The sequence below is a fragment of the Colias eurytheme genome, chromosome 20, assembly GCF_061535395.1.
Source record: "Colias eurytheme isolate Ceu_HAF_F1 chromosome 20, ilColEury1 Martin Lab GWU primary, whole genome shotgun sequence".
In the NCBI taxonomy this organism is placed as follows: Eukaryota; Metazoa; Arthropoda; class Insecta; order Lepidoptera; family Pieridae; genus Colias; species Colias eurytheme.
Genome location: NC_142999.1, coordinates 8,692,148 through 8,712,517, shown reverse-complemented (window position 1 = coordinate 8,712,517; position 20,370 = coordinate 8,692,148). Strand labels below are relative to the sequence as shown.

General features: G+C 32.7%; 3 protein-coding genes across 3 annotated transcripts in view; 2 read left to right on the top strand and 1 right to left on the bottom strand.

The window, feature by feature from the left end:
* The window catches only part of Cortactin (cortactin), a 444,169-nt gene that overhangs the window by 99,681 nt on the left and 324,118 nt on the right, over positions 1-20,370 (top strand). The gene's annotated exons all lie outside the window — the stretch shown is intronic.
* Positions 1-20,370, bottom strand: part of LOC149899819 (COMM domain-containing protein 4) — a 34,713-nt gene that overhangs the window by 10,771 nt on the left and 3,572 nt on the right. The gene's annotated exons all lie outside the window — the stretch shown is intronic.
* LOC149899820 (uncharacterized) lies at positions 553-20,069 on the top strand. Its single transcript, XM_090113789.1, has 2 exons — positions 553-624; positions 18,686-20,069. The coding sequence occupies exon 2, from the start codon at positions 18,690-18,692 to the stop codon at positions 19,713-19,715; it is 1,026 nt and encodes a 341-aa protein (XP_089969915.1). The 5' UTR covers positions 553-624; positions 18,686-18,689; the 3' UTR covers positions 19,716-20,069.

Sequence of the window (20,370 nt, the reverse complement as noted above, 5' to 3'; positions counted from 1 at the left end):
ATAAGGTAAACAAAATGTGGACCATATAAAACGAACTATTGGTGAACCACATTGGTTGACGTGGTAATCACGACATTCACGAGTTTCATTTATGAACAAGTTGTATTTAATAGATGTTGTGATATTTTAATAGACGATGTGATGTAGTAGTAAACAGTACGATAGTATAAAGACGTTTTAGAAGAATTTGGTATGTATATTTTTCATTACAATTTTTTTTTACGAATTTGAAACGCAATATATCCATTCAAATCATCAATTTTATCTTTTCAATACTCTACAGCAAACCATTACATTCATGATCGTTGTAAGACACTCAAACCCGTTAAAAATCTTTAATTGATAAGCGTATAACATTCACTTACACTTGTGTTAACATACATCGTAAATGTCACCCTTAAAGACTACACAACTTAACACAAATGCAAATAAAGCATGCAATTTCCATACAAACGCGACCACGAAAATTAATCGCGTGTTTATGCTGACGCTACCTAACCATGGCTGTATATATAAGAGTTGGGAGGCCGAACATCACCACACTTCAAGCGAGCGGCGGACAGTGAACAGCATTGATGTTAATTATATAATAATAACACGATTTTGAGGATTCCTTCTTATAAGGTAAGATTAGTTTTAAGATTCAGAAATATAAAGATTTTTTTTTTTTGTTTTAACAAATTTTAAAAATCTCTTATTAATATCTAAGTTGTCAAATAAGTTTAAAATTTTCAAGGAATTAATTTAAATATTTCTTTTATCTATAAATAGTATGGTTTAATTTTTTACATATCTGAATTACATCAAACGGTTTTCAATGTAATATTAATAAATTTCGTCAGATTTAAACAATTTTGAATTCAATAAAACGATAAGGAATGTACGAATATTCATATTTTCAATTGTTGGAAATTTAATTTTACACGAAATAGGCTGAATTCAAAATATTGAATTGTATTTAAAAACTAATTTATATTTTTTCGAACCAATAAGCTCATAAATAAATCTACTTCAAAGTTTTATTTTTAACGAAACAATATTGAAGTGCTACGCGCTACGTGGCTACGTGGCTACGCGCTACGTGGCTACGATATTTCGTAGCACTAGCGTTAATTTTGAGTGGTTAAAATTATCACGGTTGAATGCAAGATTCAAAATGGAAATTGAATAGGAAATTATGGTATAAATTATTAATAATATTCATGATTTAGAAACGGATATAATTAAATCTTTGATATTTATTTCATAAGAAGTTTAATGTACTTTAGGTACTGAATAATACATTATGCATAAAAATATTAAACAATCATGATTGTTTAGTTATAGACATTTATTTTCAATATATGAAAATTGATCAGAAAGTCTTTTTCCATTCCCTTAGCTATACCTACAAAAATAACAATTTTCGATTGTTACTTAGCACACAAAAATAACTATTTACAGGAAATAGTTATTTTTAAGTTATAAAAAATTAAATCTCTCTAACTTATATGTCTTATGTAAGTTGTAGTTTTGCTTACAGTATTTAAGATCACTTCATTATAACTACAAAATAATAATAAAAAAAACAAAGAAGAATATACCTAACATATAATATTTTCAATAATAATTCAGGAATTTGATATATTAATTAAACAATCGGGAAAAAATGAATCGTAGGAAGGAAATAATATTTAAGTAAAAATATATTATTGGAGAGATTTGCCTCTGTATATTTCTGGTTGTAATGGAATTTCTAACAAATGTCATTAATCAAATATCTTTTAAGCATTAAGCTTTATGATATAACGGAAAAGTATTAACAACGCAGTAAGTTTCGGAATAGTTTGATTCACGAAATTTACTCTACATATCTGCAAAAACTTAAGACAAACAGTTGGTAATTTGAATCCTATCCTATTTGTTATAATTTTTCTGCTTATGAGTAAACCAACTAAATAAATAAACGAACTATCCACATTAATTAATAATTAAGCAGAGCGAAATTGTATTGTGGTAACGTTTTTCATACAATATGCATAATTTTAAAAATAAACCGGCCAAATTGAGAACCTCCTCCTTTTTTTGAAGTCGGTTAAAAACAAAACAAACAACGAACGAATTTAATTTTTTTTTAATTTAACGATACATAGTCTTGTAGAGATCCTCTTCTTTTTGAAGTCAGTTGAAAAAGGGAAATGTCAAACTGGTTTAACGAATTTAGTACATTTGCGAAGTCTAGGCTAGCCTGCTAGGAACGAAAATTTAAGCAAATGCAAAAACCAAATGCATGTTTGCTGTAAGACCCGATTCATAGAAGTAGGATAAAAACTCTTTTACATTTCAATACGAAACTTTAGGCGAACGTTTGTAAGAATGGAATATTTATTAATGAGGAGTAAGAGCTTGATTATAATCTTGTGTTTTTTTTATTAATAATACGTCTATTAACTATAGAGTATAGACGCGAAAGTTTGCCAGGATTGAAATTTTTTTCTTTCTCTTAAAACGACTGATCGGTTCTGGAAGACATTATTTCTAGCGAAAGATTATTCTCAGGATTAGCATATAAAAGCTATTTATCCAGGTCCAAATTTAACCATTGGCTGCAGCTACTAAATAATTGTACTAGAAACGAAGAAATAGATAGGAACCTACACTAATTTTTATTTTAAGAAAAACAACAAATTCGCAACGAGAAAAGCTTCCGAGTTCCGAGGTCCGACTTTTGAAAGCTGTCGAGTTAGTTTGCCATTTATCCCATTATCTTATCTTTCTCTGTAAGCATTTGGCTTTAGAGAATATAAGATACCAGCTGTGCCGTGCGGACGAACCTCTCGAAAAAGTGACGAAAAAGTCCGTAATAAACATGCCCATACGTCCAAGTGAATAGGGTGCATGAAATCAAGACTTCAACGAAATTATCCGACCTATCCGATTCGATAAAAATTCAACACAAAAAGCATAAGAGAGCCTTATTTACTAGACATTTATTTGGACAAGAAACTGAATCTTTCCTCCATTCTATGAATATAATTCGGGGATTTAAAACACAAATATAATTAACTAGCGCGGTTTCGCCCGTGGTACATATTTCTCAGGTTCTAAAGATTGTCTGTGCCAAATTTCATCAAAATCAGTTGAGAGGTTTAAGCGGGAAAGCGGGAAAGCGTAACAAACAGAGTTACTTTCGCATTTATAATATTAGTAGGGATTTTTACAATGTACAATGTAACTCTTAATCGAGTTATTATCACGTTCTTAAAATATCGGTTTCCAATACATATTAAATTAAATTACATAATTATAAATCATCCTAAAATTAAGATCAATAGAAAAGAAAACCACCAAAGCTTTTTAATTAACGTTTGCACGAGGCATCGTTGAACAACAAAATTCAATGTTTAGCAAAAGTCGACCAAGAAAGTTTCACGTATCTAACATATAAGAGAAATGAACTTTAGCGGGGTTTTCCAATTAGATTATCTGTGTTTTGTTTGATTTAAACATGTATAAATAATAATATGTATATTGTAAACTAGCTGTGCTCCGCGATTTTACCCGCATTGCTCCGGGTTTTAGCGTAATAAATATCCTATGTATCCTTTAGCCTTCTTCGATAAAGGGGCTGTCTAACACTGAAATAATTTTTCTTATCGGACCAGTAGTTCCTGAGATAAGCGCGTTCAAACAAACAAACTAACAAACTCGTCAGCTTTATAATATTATAAAATATGTAATATAGACAGTTATGCGTTAGGAGTTATCTAAATTAATTAATTGATTGATCATAAACACGCAGAAGTTTGCGTAGTACAAAAAGTTTCGAGTTAAACGAACTTATAGAGCGACAAAGCTATTACCAATTCGTAATTGTTCATTCGGATTGAAATATCGTTAAAATTATTTAATGATTTAATAGAAATGTAAGGTTTATGAATGGTTTTTGTAAATTTAATTTCTACTGTTCAGGAAAAGAAAGTTTAATTCATAATTGTTATGATTATCTAATGCGTATTTAAATTTTAGATCCCATAAAAAAATCACCCCAGATTATTTTTTTATTACGCATAAAGTTGAATTTTTCTAAAGACCCGTCGCAAAAGATTAAAAACACAATTTATTAACTGGGTTCGTAACATAATTGAGGCGTGAAATCAAACACAGGATTTAATTATTTTTAAATATAATCGTGCGCAACACCTTATTTAATAATTTGACTAGTATTTGAAAGCAAGCAACTATAGGCGTTAACAATAGTTTAGCAAAAGCTTAGTGAAGAGCACATATTTTATTTCGTTAATATGTTAAAACCGAATGAAGCATCTTAAATTAAGAGTTAAGACTATACCGCTAAGCAGTACCTATGTAGCCGATAATCCATTTCAAATTATTCATTTCATCTTAATTCGCATCTAATATTATAATTCTCACATAATAATAATAGTAGGTATGAGAATTTCTCCAAAAATATAAAATAATCTGTTCTGTATACTCAACATAAGTACGACAGTATCTACCAAATAGTTATAACACCTTTTAATACACTAACAAAATCAGTACGCTCTATCCGGCTCTATTAAAATCGAAACTCGACGAAAACAAACCCCATATTCGCAATCAAATTTTCGGATCACAGTGCATTCAAAAGCTTTGTCTATGCCTCTACAACAATGGCTGATCCATCAGACATTTTGTGGTTTGACCGACCGCACCACAAGAAATACTCTCGCAGATTAACATCCTGTGTTATAAATATACTCTTTGACAGACATATTTGAAAACAAGAGCTAGATGGAATCATAAACTATACATATTATGTATATGTAATAGGTAGAGATAGAACTAAGAAATTGTAAACGACTTCCGTAGCTATAGCTTTTATAACTACACGATGATCACGTATATTTTCAAAATAATACCCAATTGATTATAATGTACGTCTATATAATTAAGAGTTGTGTAGGTGTATAATGTTTATTTTTCGGTGATTAGCGAAGGCGAAATTAAAAAGAAAATTAAAAACAAACTCTTTAATAGATACTTATACATATTATACTCAAATTAACAAGAAGTTCTTGAAATCCATTTTCATATCCCGCTCATAAAAAAGAGAAGTTTAAAGTAAATAAAATTCAACTTTCGACTAACAGTGAAGTCATCCAATACATTAGTTTGCAATGCATCTTTGCTGAAAATGCTTTTAAGAGGGCGTATAAAGCCAGATAATTCTACGATTAAGCCTCGCCCATTACGCGCCATGCCGCGCGCCCTCACAATACCCTCATACACCCGGCTCATCCAACGTACGTAAAGTTCATCGCACGCTAAATTATACACAATATTCTTCGCTCGTTCAACGCGTATTTTCGGTAGTTAGTAGGTATGTTGTCTAAAATAATTGTATAGAACAGTGAAGTTGAAATCATCACAAATTATGTAATATGTCTTTTTATTATTATTTGTTTATAATTATTAATGATAATCTATACATATTATAAAACAGTAAAAAAACTGTCTGTATGTAATATATAAAAAAAAACAATATTAGGGAAACAGTATAGAGCACGAATCCGTAAAAAAAGTCTGTCGAAATAGCGAGTATAGATACTATTTTTAAATAAACATACGCAGTCGACAACACACATTCCTCCAGAACTTTATTTTGATTAATTTGGTTATAGTCCATTGAATGAGTCCCTCCAAGGGGGGTCTAGAGTGCGTGAGTTAGTAACATGTCAAGAGTCCCTAGGTAATAAACATACTAAAACCCCGGGCCACTAGGAGGAGCCCCGGAGTGGGGGGAGGGGGGAAATGGGTCCATTTTTTCATTTTTCGCTTAAATCTCAAAAACGGTACATGTTAGAGAAAAACTTTCAAGGAAAAGTTGAAAGGCCATAAAATTATCTACAAGTTGTACCTGAATCATTTTTTCCTATATCCTACCGTTTCTGAGTTATACGCAGTAAAACATGATTTTGGCTCAAACAATTTCAACATCAATCGATCAAAAAATATTTCTTTCTTCCAAAAAACTCAAATGTGCAACTTGTGACCAGTACTGATAGATTGCTCTTAATTAGTTCTATAATTGGTAAAATAAACACATTCCTCCATGGAAGCCTTTAGGAGGAATCGATTGTCAAAATATTATATTAGGGCAGTTTGAGTTACTGAACTTGATCTTTTTATTTTTTTCTTCCAAAAAACTCAAAAGTGCAACTTGTGACCGGTACAGATAGATTGCTCATTATTAGGTCTATCATTGCTAAAAATACCAGATTCCACCACGGAGGCGTTTACGGGGAATTGAATTTTATTAGGGTAGTTAGTTAAAAAGTTCATGTATCGTAACTACCCTAATAAAATTCAATACCTCCTAAAGGCCTCCAAAGAAAAAAATAAAAAGATCAAGTTCAGTAACTCAAACTACCATAATATAATATTTTGACAATCGATTCCTCCTAAAGGCTTCCATGGAGGAATGTGTTTATTTTACCAATTATAGACCTAATTAAGAGCAATCTATCAGTACCGGTCACAAGTTGCACTTTTGAGTTTTTTGGAAGAAAGAAATATTTTTTGATCGATTGATGTGGAAATTGTTTGAGCCAAAATCATGTTTTACTGCGTATAACTCAGAAACGGTAGGATATAGGAAAAAATGATTCAGGTACAACTTGTAGATAATTTTATGGCCTTTCAACTTTTCCTTGAAAGTTTTTCTCTAACATGTACCGTTTTTGAGATTTAAGCGAAAAATGAAAAAATGGACCCATTTTCCCCCTCCCCCCACTCCGGGGCTCCTCCTAGTGGCCCGGGGTTTTAGTATGTTTATTACCTAGGGACTCTTGACATGTTTCCGAAGAAACATCTTACGTTACTAACTCACGCACTCTAGAACTTTTTATTCAATGGACTATTAGATTGTACGACATTTTTCGACTCAGCAATTATTCTAAAAATAAAATCATTCTTATAAATGTGTAGCTGGGCTCTTATGGGTCTATATCAGATGTTCCAGATCTTTGATTTTTTTTAATCAACAGAAAATTTCCATCAGACGCAACAATTTTTGTTGACGTCACTCCTATAAATGTTAGAGTGTGATCTCAGGGTCCCTCATCATACATTCTAGATCTTCGAATTTGTATATTTATATTGCCCAGATAATACCTACACAACAAAATAACTTTCATTCAAAGCCGTCCAATAGTTCCGGAGATTGGCGTGTACAAACAAACAGACACATAGAGTTTTTTTAGGATTTACGGGAACAAACCTATCCAATGTCCTTTCTCAGGTCTCAAGCTATCTCTGTATCAAAGTTAGAGCTTAGAGAGCCAGACATACATACAGACAAACAGACAAAAATTCTATAAACTATGTACCTATATTTTTGTCTCCTATATCGATTGAAAATCACGCCCCAAGTAGGTATCCGTAAAAATATTCAATGTACAGTTTTGACTTTCGTACAATTTTTTTTTATACCTATGTGATTGTAATATTATTATCTAATACAGATTGTAAATATATATAATGTGTAGTTACTATTCACAACTTGTATTGGTTATTTACTGGAGCAAACATAGGAATCTACCTATAGTAATACTATAATATATATATATATATACATATTATAAAACATTCCCGATTTGATTGATTGCATTTGCAAGGCGACCGTAGGAATTAGGTACCTACATAACTAAGTATAAAAAGTGTCTTTGTAAATTGTAGGTACCCACTATGAATGTAGGTATCTATAATTATCGTCGCATGAATACTCAACTCGCGGAAACGAATTTACAGAATTTACACAAATAATAATATCCAAACTCGCCTGGATAAACTTTCTCAAATGAATCTATAGTTTAGGTGGTCTGTTGCGGTTCTGCATCAGGTGTTTCAGTTTTCAAAATAAATTATTATTTTATATTTCCCGGATAATATAATAGTACCTACACAACAAAATAACTTTCATTCAAATCCGTCCAGTAGTTCCGGAGATTAGCGTGTACAAACAAACAGACAAACACAGACAGTTTTTTTTATTTACGGGATAAAATTCTATGACCTTTCTCAGGTCTCAAGCTATATCTGCACCAAAATTAGAGCCCAGACATACATACAGACAGACATACAAAAATTCTAAAAACTATATTTATGTATAGATATGTACTACATATTACTATGTAATACAGATTATGAATATATTATATATATACATATACATATGTGTATTATAAAAAAATACCTATTCAATGTAAGTACAGTTTTGACTTTCGTACGAATTTGTTATACCTATGTATAGATTTTATGTATGATTATCTAATACAGATTGTAAATATAATATATATATGTACTATTCACAACCGGTTTACATATTATTGATATTATTATTTACTGGAGCGAACATAGGATCTGCCTATAGTAATAATAATAATATAAATCTTTCTTGACTTGATTGATTGCACCGCGACTGTAAGAATTAGGTACCACTATGAATTTTATTTACCTATCTATAGTTGCTGCTGCTATCGCGTCAATACTCAGCCCGCGGAAATTATTTTACAGAAACTAAACTTTCTCAAATAGGTAAATCAAGACTTATCTTTTTATATTATAATTATTAGTTATTAATTTATTAATATTATAACAATACTATTATAACTTATTTTCGACATTTAGTTATCTTTTCAATTTGAATCTTCTTTAGTTCTCGTTTCTTAAGTCTTTTCATTTTGTTGTTTACCATTTTCAACAAATAAATATTCGGCGTAATTATAAAACACGGCGCAGCAATTTTAGCGTGGTCTACTCGTCTCAACGGAGCGATAGCGTCTGATGTATGAAATAGAATTATGTTTTTAGCTCCCGGAACGTGCGATGGAAGATGATTTCTTGCGTAATTAAAAATATAGTAAGCGCCAAAAGTGTTTTATCGTGATTAAACCAAAACTAAAAGTAATTACACAAAATGCTCTGACAAATATCTTGCAAATGTTTTAATATAATTGTTTATGAAAAAAAAATCATAATAAGTATTACCATGTCCAGTAAAAAACGTAAAAGTGTGAAATTTAGAGGTAACTTCGTGAATTTTTTCTATCGAGTCAATTTCAATATTTTATGTTTTTGATCTGACAATATAATCGAAAATATCATCAAGTTTTACATATATTTTATTTTTTATATTTGGTCTTGAATATTACACGTATCAACTAAAAGTTGATTGGTGATTTGACTTTATACGCGCCCTTAACTAAGCTTTACTTGCGGCTTGAGTAACGTTCAAAGAAAATCTTCTTGAAAAATATATTCTAGACTATTATTATGTTTACGATAAGACCAAATAAAACATAATGAATTTCAAAAACATTGGGTTTCGAATATTAGATTTTAAATCCAAAAACATATAGATATTGTCTTTTTTATAGGAGTACCTAACTATATATAACCCAAAAAATGATTATTTATTAAAATTTTGGTACCTAACCTAACAGGTAGATAAATTGGTTCATTATATACTGTTTGTTTGCATTATTTTATAAAAATCATATTGTTCAATATTTTCTTGTGTTTAAAAGAACGTGTCAAACACATTGCATCTTGTTCATTTAACCTATTATACTCTACTAAATAAAACTCCATTCAATGAGCATTAGTGAGCTTGCACAACTTTAAAGCTTTTGAAGAAGCAACAATTATTCTTTGAGGTTTTTTCTTTAATAGTTTCAACATCGTGTTCAAGTTTTCTTTTGTAAGTTACAACTCCTGCATCCAACAGTCCATGACTTGACTGAAAATTATCTAGAAATATAATTAAAAAAAAAAAAATTATTGTATAAAATTTCCAATCCAAGATCTTTACTATTATAAAGGCGAAAGTTTGTATGGATGTTTGTTACTCTTTCACGTAAAAACTACTGAACCGATTACAATGAAATTTAGCACACATATAGAGGGCAGTGTGGATTAACACATAGGATAGGTTTTATCCCGGAAATCTCACGGGAACGGGAACTATGCGGATTTTCCTTTGAAAACGCGGGCGAAGCCGCGGGCGGAAATCTAGTATAATATACATGTACAAGTTAGTAAAACCGTAGAACTCAATCATGTTCGTTCTAATCAGGAGTCTTTGATAAGCCTTATTTTTAAGCTCAAATTTACTATACCACAAGTAAATTGTTTCGTTTGTTTAGTTGAAGGGTTGCACCTAAATCTGACGCTGTCAACGCGGGAGCAAATTTTTTAAATTAACCCATCAAAAATCAGAAAATTTGTCGTTATGGCGATAATTTTATAAAACAGTGTTTTCAAAACAATTTAAACGCTCCTCTAAAAATAAACTACACGCTGCATATACTTCCAATTTATCATAAATGAAATTGAAACTGCATACAGTCTATATTAATAAGATTAAATAAACTTTGTGTCGCAGTATCTATTCTATGTACGAAACCTGTTATTCAGAAATGGACTAGTTTCTTTCAGTATACCATGGGGGATTTCATACAAAAACTTTATTACTCTACCAGCCATATATTGTCTCGAAAATGTGTTGTTTTATTACTTAGTATTGAAAATTGTTTTCAAAATGGTTTATGGATTTGATTTAAGCCGTTTTCTTATATTGACTTGATTGATTTGTAGCGAAAGTGAAACTCAATTTAATTCGTTAAATTTTAATTATTTCATAATTTTATTGAACCTTGAGGCTTGAACCCATGTTGTATAAAATTCTTTGAGTTCCAATAAAATATGTAGTTAGGTACCTATATTTTGTTATCAAGAAGCTGCAAGATAAAAATATTTTCGGTTTTTATAATTCTCACATCATAAACTGAACCTACATATTATAAACAATTCACTAGATTGAATCGTAATTTTTCCTGAACCGTAGAACTAACAAACAATCTCATTGATACAAGTGTAAAGTGGAAAATTCCAAGCAACGTCACGGCACCTCACTCGTATAAAGGGTAAAGGTAAATTCAGCGCCCGAGCTATTAAAATTGTCAATATTTACGAAGAAGAGACAAAGAAAAACTTCAAAGGAATGCAGTAACAATACCGTCGTAATGGACAAGTTCAGATGAGTGCCTGAATGAATTTAAATTATTGAGTAAAGGGTCGAATAATCGGATTCAACGAGAACCATTATATTTAGTCGCAATTTGTTTACCAGATAAACAGCTAACATAGGATCTTTGTGTTTTATTAATCTCTGTATAAAATGTTTTTAAAAGTACGACGACACAAACTTGGCCTACTAAAAGCTACTGAAGCAACTAAAGGTTTTAAATGCGTGTTAATGAACCAATAAGATTTATGGGAAGAAAATGAAATAATATTTCTATTCATATTATAGCTAGAATATAGGTAGATTATAGGTATACCCTTAATTTAAACTTATTCGTCAAAGAACACGTGAAAATCTTAAATGGTAGCCGGTCTGGCCAGGATGTAGGTATGCCAATATCTGATAAATTAGGGTATTTAACATTATGAATAAGGAGTTCCTAAGTGCAAAATAACCATAACAATAGATCGTTCATCACCGAGATTAATTATGTTTTAAAATAGAAGTTAAACTCACCGCTAAGTATTTGCCCTTTCTTTACGACGTTCACGACAACTTTCAACAATAGTTTTTAAATACTTTGAAAATTAACGCCAACATAATAATTATAATTCGAGAGATACTCCGAAGCGTCCACGCATATTTACCTACGGGTTGTCATTAGGGCATGCACCCGGGTTTACCCGGTTCCGAAAAACCCGGGTAAACCCGGGTTTTTTGATGATCTTGAGAACCGGGTCTGAATAGTATGAAACCCGGTTCTCCCGGTTCCGACCAAAATATTAAAATATAAAGTATTATTTATATTTTGCTGCATTATTTTACCAAATTTATTGTATCTGGCAACGTCAGACTCACGTGCATCGCGAATTTTCGTGCCACGCCTCAAGCGTGGCTCCGATTGGTTGTCTAACCTTAGATGCTGTAAGTTTCCTACGGTTGTATTACCAAAAAAAATTAGGCTTCGAAAATGACAAAAATAAGGCTACAGAAATATTTTTATTAGATTTCTCGTGAATTTGAAAAGCTGTTAATTTTAATGATTCATATAATGATCCAGTCATGTTTTTGTTTTTGGTATCAAGCTGAAATTTATATCGAATACTCAAGTCTTCGGTCCCTTTTATGTGAAAAAGTCGAACTCACAAGCCAACGCATCAAAAGATACAGCCGTAAATGCTGAAAATTTTCGCAAATTTCGACATTCGCATGGGACTCAAAACCTACAGCTGGGTACTTTTCGTGTTTTTATGTGATATTATGATAACAAGAGTGCCGAGACAACCGTCAAAACGCTAAGGAATAGAATACGCTATCGATACAAATTGACATAAGCGTATGATGTTTTGCCTAAGGTTTCGGTCACACCACCAACGACGACGACGACCACGAACAAAATTTTCATCGAGTCGAAATTAAATAAATTGTGCAAAACACAATTAAAAAATTTTTTTCGAGATCAATGGATAAAAAAATTGGTTGGGTCACCTGGAAGAGATGGCTCTGTAGCCATAAGGTCACCCTTTGTGCAATTTGTTTGTATCGTATTTTATGTTATTTCTTTCAACTGGTGTGTCCAATAAAGAATTCATTCATTCATTCATTCATTCATTCAAAAAAATAGGTTTTTCGTAGAAACGGTAGCTCCTAGGAAAAAATGTATTTAACCTTTTTTATAGATAATTTTATGATGTACAATTTTGGTCTCAGGTGATTGTATGATAAACTTACCGTCTCGGCGAAAATCGCAAAAAAAAAACTATTTTTTTTATTAATTGACCTCGAATTAATTTTTTTCCGAGTATCAGTAATTAGTTAGATGACGGGAGATTTAAATATTTTATTTTGAATAAATTTTGGCAAGATTTGAATTTTGGTCGTGGTCGTCATCGTCGTTGGTAGTGTGACCGAACCATTTAACCAAAATATCATGAGCTTATGTCAATAATTAGCGTTAGCAATTTCTATTCCTTGGCGATACTGACGTTTGACTAAGGGCCAAGGTACTTTTATAAGACTGATAAATAAAGAGAAGTATTGAAATTTTTGTTTCTTTATTAATTTAATGAAATAAGACACAAGCCGCGTAAAATAAAAGGCCTATCAGGTACTTTTACAGTTACTTTTGTTTAATTTCGTATTTTTTCCGAAGTATTATAAAAGAACCGGGTAACCCGGTTCTACCCGGTTCTGAGCTCGATTTGGAACCGGGTTTCAGAAACTTGGAACCGGATCCGGTTCTGCATGCCCTAGTTGTCATTGTTATGTTGCTGTTTAATAATCTATTTATTTCAAACGAAGGTAACTTTGTCTGCATGTCTTTTCAATATTAAACAGACATAAACGAACAGAGAAAACGCGAAGGTGAAATGATAATATTGTAGGGGCTTGTTATGTGCGGGTGTAATAAAAGATGAAATAACTACGCAAAGGTTATATTTCGTTAACTACATATATATATTCGTATGTAATTAATATTCGACCTAATGCGACCAACCCGCGTCCCGACAAGCCCTTCACTGTTCATGCATAGCGCACGAACTGTTTATATACGAGTTACCGTGTGAACCTATGGTGGGAACTTTCTTAGTAGGTACTACACTTGAAATATTTCGGTAACTCGTAAATTGGCTTGTCGTCGCTACATCATTCCCCCCTTAAAATAAAAAGGGTATACAAGTAAAAAATCTTACAATAAAATTAAACAATAAACAAAGGGGTATATATAAAGTGTCGCTATATAAGGTTACAAAATGTTTACAATATAAAGTATAAAAAATGTTCACAATATAAATCAATCATAACGTATACAAGTGGTTAAAAGTTAACACCTAATTTCGTTAAACTATTTATGTTTTTACAAAAACTCGGTTGGGTCTTCTAAGTGGCGTGCGATAATTTTTACACGTCAATTAACACTTAGTAACATTAACATTTCAAATCTCAATACGTTCTTTACACTTGTATCGTTTAATATTACAAAGGCTATTACTATACACTCATAAGCCATAAATCAAAAGTACTTAAATTTCTAAGTAGTAAAAATTACAATAAAAAATCAACACAAACATAAATTTGAAATACCATTCTTAAAACGTTAAACAATGAACTCGTTTCAAAATTACATAAGTTCTATTATTTATTAAATACGATGTGTTGATTACTAAGTATTTATTATACATTTCTATGAAGTCTTATGAATACTTATAATCATCGTAATTCTAATAAATATAAAATAGTGGAAAAAATTATAAATACAATACTATTACCTAAATCGTACTGGTAATCGTATAGCTCTTCCACTACGCGTGGTATGTGTATTAGGCAATTCGCTACTTGGAATTAGTAACGGAACCTTAGTATCTGCCCCAGATGTCGTATCACAATCATCATTCAAATAATATGCAGGTTTTAGACGGTCTACTGATATTCTAACTTTCCTGCCAGTCATTTGAATGTAAAATACCTTTTCCTCTCGACTCAACACACGATAAGGACCGTCGTATGTTGGTTGTAAAGGCTTACGTACTGCGTCGTTTCTTACAAAAACATAATCGCACTTTTCTAAATCGGGGTGTATAAATATGTTCCGTCTTTCATTCTGCCTAATAGCTACTGACTGATATTTCCTAATAGAGTCTCGTAATTTACTTGCATACTCAAGACTGCTATTTATTTCTAAACTCGATTTTTTATCGTAATAATCACCTGGCAATCGTAAAGTTGTTCCGTACGTAATTTATTAATACCTAATAACTTCACTAGTGTAGCAAATAATTGACTTTCGAATTGGCGTCCTTGATCGCTTGTTAGCTTTTTCGGACAACCGAAACGAGAGATCCATCCTTCATATACTACACGCGAAACCGTTTCAGCAGTTATATATCTCGTAGGAAAACATTCTGGCCATCGCGTCCCCCTGTCACTATGGTTAGGCAATACGTCCTAAAACCTTCGGGTGAAGTGGGTAAAGGTCCAATTAAATCAACATGAATATGTTCAAACCTATCGCACTGCAGAAACGATCCTAAACCTGACATTGTATGTCGATTAAACTTCGATCGTTGACATTCAATGCATGTTTTAACTTTTAACCCATTGGCCAACGTGACGAATCATATTTGGCCAATAAAAACGATTTTGAATCAATTTGCGTGTAGTCCTTATTCCGGGATGACATAAATTATGTACACTATCAAATGCAAAACGTCGAAATTTATCAGTCAAATAGGGTCTAATTTTAACATTATCTAAATTACAATAAATAAATGTACCGCTTTCAAGTAACATTATTTTCTTTGACATATTATTAGCGTCTTTCGAATTAGATAATTGTAACATATAAGAATCTTGTTGTTGATTCTAAGCAAGTTCTACGTAATCTATTACAGTGGGACAACTTATTGTTGCGACTCGTGATAACGAATCCGCAACGACATTATCTTTCCCACTTACGTGCCTCAAATCCGTTGTGAACTCACTAATGAATATCAAGTGTCGTGTACGTCTGGGTAACTCTTTCTCGCTATTTACTTTAGAAAATGCATAAATTAACGGTTTGTGATCCGTATACACCGCTAACTGTCGTCCTTCGACCATATTCCGAAAATGATGAATAGCCAAGTAAATTGCTAATAACTCCCTATATACGTACTATACTTGCGTTCAATCTTAGATAGATTCTTAGAAAAATAACCTACATGAGTATCCGATGCGTCCGTCATAAGTGCGAGCGATGCATCGGCCTTAGGGTGCTAAAAAAAATCTGCACTTTATAAACAAAAACATAAGTTGAGTTACCTTGGCGATAATAAATAACCATTTATACGGTCGCCGTAAACTAAGATCTAAAGTCATTAACTTAGTACCAAATGTCTTAATTACACTAAACTACACTTTATAATCACTACACAGTACACTCACTCGCGGATTGGTTATTTTTCGACACTGGTAAAATTGAAATATTGCGCCGGTGTCCACTAAAAACTTAATATTACTCTTCCTGTCTTTTATACACAGGCGTTTATTTACGGTGGTACAAATATCCGCCTCTGTCTGTACCGTATCTAGTTTTTTAATTGGCTCTCCTGCTGCTTCTGCCACGCACAAGGTTGAATGCGCTTGCTGGCGTTATGCCTATAGCGGTAATGGAAAAAACATAACCAATTTGGTCTTCTTTGTTTTGATATTCCTGCACGATCGCGATTTTGAGATGCGGAACGATGCGTGCTATTTCCATACCTTCGACCGCTAAACGATTTGCCTCTCGAGCCTGCACATTCCAGCTGGTTTACCCGCTGCTTTAGTTGTGCTAAATGCTCGAGAAGGTTTAACTGTACCGACGAAACTGATGTAACTGGAACTGCCGGATTCATTTTTAATTGTTAACAAACGATATCTATGCAATTCTATAATAATGTTCACTCTTCGTCGGGGTCACCAATGTAGGGGCTTGTTATGTGCGGGTGTAATAAAAGATGAAATAACTACGCAAAGGTTATATTTCGTTAACTACATATATATATTCGTATGTAATTAATATTCGACCTAATGCGACCAACCCGCGTCCCGACAAGCCCTTCACTGTTCATGCATAGCGCACGAACTGTTTATATACGAGTTACCGTGTGAACCTATGGTGGGAACTTTCTTAGTAGGTACTACACTTGAAATATTTCGGTAACTCGTAAATTGGCTTGTCGTCGCTACAATATGATATAAGGCTGTCTCATCAGTGTATCGGAGCAGAGCCACGGATGGAAGCTAGTGTGATTATCAATTAACATGTAGAGATGGGGATTGTTGGTTAAACTTTTTCAATGCAATATATATAATTTTCTCACACATCTACCTAACATACATTCCACTGCAGATATTATTACTTACATTAAAACGTAATAATCGTCAAAAATGCACTGCAATGAAAACTACTGAATATACTATTCATACATAAGTACGAGAAATCTTATAGGATACGGTCTACATGTTGTATAATTTTAATTCAATACTGGCGTTTACGTCTCAAACATTTATTACAAACGCATTATAGTAGGGGAGCCCAAGAGGGGATTTTGGGATTTACTCGAGCGCGTCAGATTACTATAAGGGACGGAACCTTAGCTATTCATTAGTACCTCTAGTCAATATGAGCAGTTATGGTTGGTGGGTGCGCTCAGGGGCCCCGCTCGAAAATTTGAATAATCCATAATTCCCTAAGGTTGAGCTCGAATCGTCAGATTAGCGAAATGGGGACTTCTTATATTGTAATTAACCCCCCCATATATTAATCTGACGCGCTCGAATAATATTACTTTAATTTTTTACCCTTTCTTCATAGCGATTAAATCGCCACTTAAATCGTCAGATTAACGTATACTTTTTTTCAGTGACGTCCTGGAGCATGCAAAATATCAATATCTAACGCGCTTGAGTATTTCCAAGCCAATTTTTTTCTTTTTTAAATTAAAAAAAATCAAAAAACCCTTCCCCACCGCTAAAAGTGAAAACATTATAGGACCTTTTTTTCTCGCTATGGTCTAATCTACCAATTCTAATAGGTTCCCGTGACGCTCGAGTAAATCCACATTTAGCATCCTGGGCTCCCCTACTATTACGCCTTCCAAAAGTCATTTTACAAGTTCTTATTGTATTTCTCTTTTTATAAAAAGTTAAAGACGCCACAGAGCGCAGATAATAATTTTAATTTTTTGATTAAAAGTTAGATTACTTATCTACAAGAACGGGTATTTTGCGTCTTATTATTTTCAAACGGTTATCTTTTAATACAAAAAATCGCTTACGACTTGTTTTAGATTGGTTTGATGTCAAAACTTCCGAGCTACGATTTGCAACTCTTTTCATATCACATTCATAAAAAAAAAACTTTCTTTATTTCTCTTTTATTACAATAGTTTCATATAGTCGAAGAAAGTGCGCCAAAACTGGAATAGATTTATAGTGGAAAGTCTATTATATACTGAAAGTTAAGATTTCTTAATATTATCTACAAGTTTATGAAAAATATAAATACCCTAGTTCAGAGAAAAGTAATTAACGTCTAATTAGATCTCGTTAGCAAACAAAAATATAATGTAAATGAAGATCTGTTATTCTTATAATAGGTACACAGCTGTAAAACTTTTGTTTTTCTTATGAAAGAGTTTTCATTTGTGTTGGTGTTTAAACTTGATATATGTGTGGGTTATAAATAATGTAAGTGTTTAATTACGTCCATGTTTATTATGCTCGAGTTCTTGTTGTATGTTAATTAAGTTGAGAGAACTTTATTTTTAACAATCGTATTTATTAATAGCGACGTCTTGGCCATTAGAATCAGAGGTACGTTACATTTGAATTCAACTGGTCTTGAATTTCGGTCAAAAATTGAGGTTCGGTGAATAATTTATGTAACATTTTAATTTTAAATTTTTTTACATTTTGATATCATAGCGAGACAAAGACAATAACAACAACCTACACAATTAGGTATACAATTAAGCAACCTATCCGATTAACAACGTAACTAGATACCTACAAGTTACAACTAACAAATAAGAAATACTGACGAGATACATTTTTTAAAACGATATATCTTAGGTATTTTTTATTAATTTTCAGGATCATGGCGCACTACTGGATCTTCATAACGTTCACATGGTTCGGCACAGCAAGCCTGCAGTACATCAATACCGCCGGCGCTGATGGCGAGGCCCTCATGGACCCGCTAGACTCCACCATTCACTTCCCTCCCCTCCCTTACGTCAATTACTTCAACTACCCAAGAAATGACTTCGAAGTCCCACAGAGCGACGACAATATGGACCACAACGAATTCTACCCGCAAAACCACGATCCAACCGAAATACAAAGGAAACGACGCACCACTGGCAGCGAGCAAACAGAAGAGCCAAAAGACCAGCAGTGGAAACCAAACCTGGTCGATGTAGACAAGACCCTGTACTTGAATAACGAAGATAGAGCAAGCCCGTTTATATTTCACAGCTATTCAGGTAAACTTGGCAGGAATTCTACCGATTTAATGAGCTCCATAGAGAAAAGGAGCTTCAGTCCTTGGGGTGGAAAGAGAGATGCCATGGAGCACATGTGGACATGGAAGAGGTCAGCCGGTATCCGAGAGCCCAGCATGCCGAAGCGAGTACGTTTCAGTCCGTGGGGTGGAAAACGCAGCGGACAAATGATATACAAGCCAGGATCAAAAGCCTCAAAGGTTATTTTCTCTGCAAACGTACCAGAGCTAACTCGTATTGTATCGAATTATTCTCCTAAAGCAGGACGCTTGGATATGGCCGGATTTCAATACATGCCAACTCTAGACAAGCGACATCCAATTAAAATCCTCGCGTTATCCACTCAATTCGACGAGAAAACAGCTAAAGAAGCTTTACCGTTCAACACCTTCATGGAAAGTTTACCGAAATCCTTTAAACTCGGTCATCCGTATTTAGACGTGAATCTGAAGAAGGATGGAAAGAGGAAGGTGAAATTCAGCGCTTGGGGCGGAAAGAGATCTCCACCTATCATCGGCCCTATATGGACTCCAGCACCTCAAAACATCAAAGACTCAACTTTAGATACCATTGTCCTGATCCGAAACCACGAAAATGACGATTTATCAAAGGTTCTTTAAAAACTAAACGTTTAAAAATCAAACGACTGGAACTCCCGAACATGAACACCGAAACGTTTTTACTCTTTTATTATAAGAAATATACGGCTTTGCATAATAATATTTTTGCGGTAATATATTGATATGAATATTTAAATTTGAAAGTATGTTCGGGAGAAAATTTTGTCTTCAGTAAAAGGCTGGGTTTGCTGAAGACAAGAGGGTACTAAGTCATAGAATAAGCAATCAAAGATAATTAAATTAATGATTGTAAAATGTACTTTAGTCAATTTGTGATGCCGTTATTGTAATTGAGTCCAAACGCACGTATATCTACATGTTATTAAATATAAATTATGCGCAAATTGTTAGTAATAAAACAGTATTAAATTATGACTAAATTATTTGCATTCCCTATGTCTTTTACTTCTATTATTATGTAATATAAGTGTTAAAATAAATATCCTCTACAGGTAGCCCAAAAAGTAAGCTGAAGTGTATTAAAAGTATGTTTGCCAAAATTTTATATTTCTGATGATAATATTATCTTATATACCTATCGTACATAGGAATTACTATTATTATATTGCTGTATTTTATCATTATGTTGGATCTCAAGTTAAAGGGTTTTAGGCACCTACCTACTATAAAAAGAAAGAATATTGAGATGGGAAAC

What these genes read in the sequence shown, in the direction of transcription:
- LOC149899820 (XM_090113789.1), top strand. Translation starts at nt 18,690, where the DNA reads ATGGCGCACTACTGGATCTTCATAACGTTCACATGGTTCGGCACAGCA.